This window comes from Sinohyriopsis cumingii, chromosome 11 (genome assembly GCF_028554795.1).
Source record: "Sinohyriopsis cumingii isolate HCF-2022 chromosome 11, ASM2855479v2, whole genome shotgun sequence".
NCBI lineage: Eukaryota > Metazoa > Mollusca > Bivalvia > Unionida > Unionidae > Sinohyriopsis > Sinohyriopsis cumingii.
This window is the reverse complement of record NC_142971.1, coordinates 87,483,379-87,490,497: the sequence shown is the minus strand read 5'-3', so window position 1 is coordinate 87,490,497 and position 7,119 is coordinate 87,483,379. Positions and strand designations below refer to the sequence as shown.

Genomic DNA, 7,119 nt, shown 5'->3' with positions numbered 1-7,119 from the left:
ACAAGATGAAATAACAATCTTCATGCCCTCCAAATTTTAGTGATAAAAGATAAAAGATTGAAGCATTTCACATCTTTTCATAGTCAATCATTAAATTTTCAAATGACTTGTCAAGCATTACAGACATATTCCTGCAAGAACATACTGAAAATAGCACTTAACTCTCGAGTTTTACATTTCTACTTCATCCCATGGACCAATGGCATAATAAATGTTCCACCCCTCCCAGTTACTAACTTAAACTCCATTCAGCTATCACAGAGAAGACAAAAGTCAAATAGAAAGATCACAATATCCCTTATGGTTTATTTGCCATTTTTTGTAGTTCACTCAAGTTGGTGGATTGTGTAGTTTTGCCTTGGGTCAAAAGTCTTTCCTGCTCATAATAAACGTTTTAATAGTAGCAGAATTGTTTTTTTTTTTGAGGGGGGGATAAAGGGTCAAGCATCAAGCCTGAAACTCTATTCAAGTTATTGTTTTTGCAATTCCAAGGGCAGATAATTTTTTCTATTTTCAAGGGCAGATAATATTTCAGTATACCAAAACAATCATACTGCACTCCTTCCCTTGAATTCAACAAGTTCATCTTGAATCTGATGTCATGACTAGCACAAGGTTTACCAATGTAAGATAAACAAAGACAAAACAGCCAATTCTCAGTAATAAACTATAACTTTTATTTGTATTAAATACCGGTAACAATAATTATCTCACTTTGTTCTCACAGCACCAGCAGCATTACAAATTACAGATATGAATAATAATTCATCTTACTCTTAGACATATCGCATCTATTTCATTCACATGAACAATATATATTATACTTTGTATTTATTTGCACCAATACACCATCCAATCCAAACTTTAACGGCAAGATCACGTACATGTAATTCTTAAATTCTTCAAACAACTGAACACATTTGCATTATATCAAAAATAATCAACATACTTAGGAGATGACAATTATAATATTTGCTTATGAATTCCCCAAGGATAATTTGGGGAAGAATGTCCCAAAAAGTAAACTTTTTAAGTACCACAGAATTTGTTAAAACAAGTCATAAAGTGGACAGCCTGAAAGTTATTCTTACTACATACTGTCACAGCTCTCATAAAGATTACATTTACTTCCCTGTATAGTTGTTCTAGCCCATTTGGCACTGAAATTCATCCTCTGTTTAAATTTTATAAACAACAATCAGTAACATAAAACTGAAAATTAAAGATTGTGACATGTACACATAAAATATGGGGAATATCCCCCCCACTTACTTTAACAGGAACAACACAATCAACCTTGAAGCTTTGTATTATTTAGATCATAAATCTGAATAAAAAAAATTAAAAACTAAATTCTGCAAGTAATATTTCCTAAATAAAGCCAAACTACAGTTTCAGATAACTTTTAACGGACTGAATATTTATTGTGAAATCCAGCTATTCCTTGCTATCAAACATGCATCACAGTTTTGATAGACCACACTACATCTGTTTTTCTTGTATAATTTACATATAATAATGAAAAATAAAATTCTGCATAAAATGCCAACAAATCTTTGGACTGGGATTAAGTACATCAATTTCACATTCTACATACAAGGATATGAAGTAATTCTAGCAAAACTGAAAGAAAAATGAAGGACTCAAAGGTATATAAATACTTCATTAAGTTCAACAGAAGACGTTTAACTATAGGCCAATGACATTAATATAATAAAGTTATTACTAACATTTTATCGAAGCAACTCATGTAAATGAAACTAATTTCTTGGGTTCACCTTTATCTAAAATATGTAAAATTTAAATTGTCACTGCCTTAACCCTATACATCATGCAAGCGTCCTTGGACACCTCTACTCCATTAGCATGGAAGCGCCTTTTGATGCTTCTACTCCATTCGCATGGAAATGCCTTTTGACACCTGCTGTGAACATCAGCCATTTTAAGCAGGTTTACATAGCACCTACTTCGGGTACCCTCCCCCTTTATTAGATACTACATGCATTTCTGCGAATGACAATTACATCAGATCACATGGTCACTGTTTATGCTCTGCATGATATCTGCTATTTAAAGTAACTGGGTCATAATCTCCACTCTCCAAAATGGAGGTCGCGGATTTCATTCAGTACTTACAAAGTTTTCACGATTAGAATCACAACTATGAAAGATTCAATAACTTAGGTAAAGGCTCTGATATCGATGTAGGCAGCAATTAGTTTTTACAAATTATCAAATTCAGATGACTTAGTGATGTAGACACAGACAAAAAACTACCTGTAAATTTCGAGCATGAGAAATGGCAGCTACGGTTGGTCACGCGGCCTTATTGACATGATGGTGAATGAGTTCTCTCAAGATTTTAAAGCACATACAAAATTCTTACGTGAAAAATAATTACATAGCTATAACAATCGGACTTTACTCTTAAATTTTTCAATACATAATAGATGTGTACCAAAAATGTAAAATGGTTAAAATTGCTGTTAAGTGTAACATACACTATATTGCTTAACAGTTAACAGGCAGGCCTATGCATATGGAGTTGAATAGGTAACAGGTGTTCTCTCTATAGCGTGCTTCACTGGGTAACTGCTTTATGAGGTAAAGAGTTATGTGAAGTCCATGTTTTTCATGGACAAGTTCAATTTTTAAAAATATAAATGCAGTTAATACTAAGCCAGGTATTGAAATATCCAAAAGAATAATTTCTTGCATACAGCTCAGTTTTCTACTATTTAGTAACATTTTCTTGTTAATCTTTTAAAAGTTCTTAAGAAATTCTTTATTTTACATTTTCAGAACTGGATTTTCAATCCACACCATATACATGTACATTACATATGATCAGAGATATTCAATTGTTTACCTTTTGCAGGTCTCATTTGGGAAATTTATGTAACTGAAGTCATTGTTTATGTGGCAGATTTGGCAAGAAGACAATTTAAAAAAAAAATGAAAATACATGTACATAATGTTGAACTCCTTTAACATTGGATAACAACTTAAAGTTATCACACAGTGCTGACTGTTAGGCATCAAATAATGCTGGGTACATTTTCCCAAGAAAGGCATGTGACGCAAAGATTGCAACATTTGTATTTGTTAATGGTTTAGTTTAGTTTACTGCCTGTGGACATTTACAAAATTGGAAACACTGCAACGAATGTGTGTGTAATGTGGATTTTTAACGTAGCTTTAAGAAAATATCAGTCACATCGCTACGATGTCTGCATTATGGCAGTTAATATTGATGTCTAGCATTAGGGCATCATGCTGCATACATGCATGCAGCATCGTGTTCCATCCTGACACATTATCCTGATACCAAGCCGATCAGTCCCAACACTAACCTCTTAATGCTGAGCACCAAGTGAGGCAGCTGTTAGTACCATTTTTTATAAGTCTTTGGTACGACTTGGACAGAGTTCGAGCACAACCTACTGCATCTGAGGCACATGCTCTAACCTGCAATGAATATGTTATATGGTTAATCTATTGTTAGCTGATTGCATATCCAGGTGGTTTGCCCAGTAGCATTATTCTATTTTTTCACCATGTATATATATATATGTAGCAGTAAGAATAAACTCAAGACAATCCCAAGGATGTTGTACCAAGATTGAAATACATTCAACAAAATGAATCTTGTTGTAATAAGAGGTAAATGACAAACAGCTAATGAAATATTTGAAAATTGCGAAGTGGCATGCACACTGTCAGTCAATCAAATGTTGAGAGAGGTACAGCATGTACACCATCAATGGTTTACTTAAAAACTCAACCGATGCACAGCAAATGAAACAATCAAATGTCTAGTCAGGTACAGCAAGTACACTGTCAATGGTTTAATTACAAACAGATGTAAATGATGCACAGCAAATGAAACAATCAAATGTTGTGTCAGGTACAGCATGTACGCTGTCAATGTTTTACTTACAAACAGATGAAAACAATGCACAGCAAATGAAACAAACAAATGTTTAGTCAGGTACAGCATGTACACTGTCAATGGTTTACATATACATTCATGTCAGCTGCAAGCCTATCAGGACAAACAAAATATGTGTTTCCAGTCTGCCAACCGTCCAAATTTCTCTATGCTGATCCTTGCACTTTTCCCCTATGGCACAAAAAGCAATCACATTAAATATATATAAAATGTTAAAAAAATAAAAGACCAGCCCATTCTAGTTTTAAAATCATTGCAACCAGAAACACACATTTTTGTTTTGCCTCTAGGGAAGAAAATCAAATTTCAATTAAGTTCAATTAAACAACATTGCATAGGATGTTGAGTACATGATACAAGTTTAGAATTTTTTAAAAATGTTGCAGCCTTATCATACATACTTTGTGCAAGTTCAACTTCAAAATGTATCAATCCTGATTGACCGTCTCATAAGGTGCATTAGGGTCTATGTTGTTTGTTTCTACCAATTAATCTTAACAAATCTGCATAGATCCAGAGCAGCTCAGGCATTATGTGATGACTGATCTGGGTCTGTGCAGTCTGCAGTTGGACGTGTCAGCACGAACCACTTTCTTGGGCAAAATTGATCAGTCACTGAAGAGTAACTGCAACACCACTGCTGTTAGTATTTAATTTTTTTCTTAGACAAAAAATATGCATATGTATCAATTCCTACAATTTTAACAGTTGAAAACAAGATGTGAAATGATCATTAGGTACTCAGTAGAATTATATCGGCTTTAAACAACACCCTTTAAGTAACAGTTCTAATGATATTTTTATGTCAGCAATGGTATGAGGGGATACACAAGGGGAGATTATCACAAATTAATGGGAATCCCAAGCAAAACCTTGCACTTTCACAAGGAAGTATAACTGATCTAAAACCATAAATTCAACAGTAGAACACATACTGACCCTAAACCCACCCTTGTTCCTATCTATCACCATTTTAAATGTAATTTTATATCAGCAATCTCGTCTAAATATCTAATGTGTTCGAGTGATCAGATATTCACACAATAAAACATCTTTTCCTTTCATAGGGCTGTAATATTTTCCATTTGGGAACATTGTCCAATGCCAGCACAAAGGAACTAATACATCTAAATATGGCCAGCTTAAAACCTATATATAAAAATGTTCTCTTTCTCTCCACAATTTTAAATTTTTATAATACTAGTTTTAAAGTTTAGAATCAAAAGGATGTACAGAATTAAATTCTGATTTAGAGACAATGGAAATAAGCTAATTGTTCTATAAACAGGTCCATACAATTAGGCAAGTTTACTTGCACATAATGAAGTTATAGGTAGTAGCAAATTTTTGTAACAACAACCCACCTTCCCCACGTGTTCTCTATATCTGGATAATTGTGATCCTGTGTCTCAATAAACTTACTCCAAGAAAAATGGGAATTTCTGAGGCTTTATAAAGACAATATTCATATATTAACTACCATTCAATCTAGATATTACAAACAGTTCTCATCTAATCACAGCTGACTGATTGCGAGGTTTTCTTGCTGAATCAACCCTGTGCCAAAGCCCCAAATTCAGCGATGTAAGATTACGAAGCTGCATAATTTTTTCCAGTCCCACAGTTGTTATTCTTGTGCACCCATACAAGTCAATTGATTCTAAATTTTTCAATCTTGCTGAGATAGCTGTTAATCCTTTGTCTGTGATTTGACCACACTGGCCTATGTTCAAGGTTGTTATCTCGTGAAGTGTTTCCACCAGCTTTAAAATTCCGTCGTCACTAACATTAGTTGCACACAAACTTATGCTACGAAGACTAAATAACCCTTGTGACAAGCACTGTAGTCCTTGGTCACCAATTTTGTCACAAAAGCTAACATCAAGTGCTGTTATCCTTGATCCTCCCTCAGCCAGATACCCAAGTCCAATATCACTAACATTGTCACAACTCCTAAGATTGAGTTCTCGTAAATTGTGCATTTTGGCTAGATATCTTATTCCAGTATCTGTAACACTCCCACAAAAACTGAGGTTGATAGTTTTCAAGCTGACAAGTCCAACACTAACATGCTTTAACGCTTGATCTGTCAGTTTTTGACAGTCTTGAAGACCAAGGTGTTCAAGCTCTACTGTACCCGGTGCTGCCTGGTGGCTTAAACCAGACAGATGCCCGATGCCATGATCCGAGATATGCCGACAACTTCTCAGATTAAGTACTTTCAACTTTCTCAGTCCCCATGCTATTAGCAGCAGACCAGTATTTGTGATGTTACAACATCCTCCAAGCTCTAAGCATTCCAGATTTTTCAAAAACTGCGCAATTCGTTCCAAAGTGCGGTCCGTTAGTTGCTTGCACAAGCTCAAGTTCAGTGTTGTTATGCACGGGAACTCTTGGAAAAACGCGTGCCCTATGGCAATATCGGTCACATTGAAACAACCACTTAGATTTAAACTTTCCAAATTATGAATTCCAACCACTACATCTTTTAAACTTCTTCTCAAGCTAAGAATCTGAATCTTTTTAATTCCACGTTTTACGAGGCTCGGGAACAAAGAGGGATTTGCACGTTTCAGGTGCAACTTTGCTTCTACGCCTCGCCACACTCGCCGATTATAGGCTGCGTCTTTCCATGTTTGACAAACCTGTGCTACCCTGCCTTTGTCTCGGACGTCCAGGTAGCTAAATATTATCGTTAATATTTCTGGGAAAAGACAAGATATGTGTGCATATTGCCGTTCGCATGGCGAGGTACATGTATCCTCCATATTGGCCTTGCCAATGTCTACAGCTCACGTGACTTTGATTGAAAGGAGCTCTGTAAGCATTCCTCTGATTGGTCAACGCAATACACCAGAGGAATACGTGTGCGCTAAAATAAAATATAAATAAAAAAATAAACGCGGATGTTAAAAACAGCCTACAAGGAAATTCTTTTGTAACGTAAAGGTATTTTAGATATCCTAGTTTACGGCAGAGATATGAGATTAGGCATGTCTTGATTGTCCTCGATCACAAATTTGTTATATAAGAAGCTGCACGAGGATGCCGTAGAACGTCAAAGAACTGATTACTTTTCCACATACATTTATCATTCTTTGTCTTTTAATATTTAGGCATGATTGTTTACCTATTTCCTGCCTTCTCACAACAACAAGAACAACAAG

At 35.1% G+C, this 7,119-nt stretch overlaps 1 protein-coding gene across 1 annotated transcript; it reads right to left on the bottom strand.

Annotated features, from left to right (window-relative positions):
• Nucleotides 1–653: 653 nt before the first annotated feature.
• On the bottom strand, nt 654–6,735 carry LOC149788916 (F-box/LRR-repeat protein 14-like). Its single transcript, XM_089975050.1, has one exon. The coding sequence runs from the start codon at nt 6,718–6,720 to the stop codon at nt 5,461–5,463; it is 1,260 nt and encodes a 419-aa protein (XP_089831176.1). The 5' UTR covers nt 6,721–6,735; the 3' UTR covers nt 654–5,460.
• Between the last annotated feature and the right edge of the window lie 384 nt (nt 6,736–7,119).

What these genes read in the sequence shown, in the direction of transcription:
- LOC149788916 (XM_089975050.1), bottom strand. Translation starts at nt 6,720, where the DNA reads ATGGAGGATACATGTACCTCGCCATGCGAACGGCAATATGCACACATA.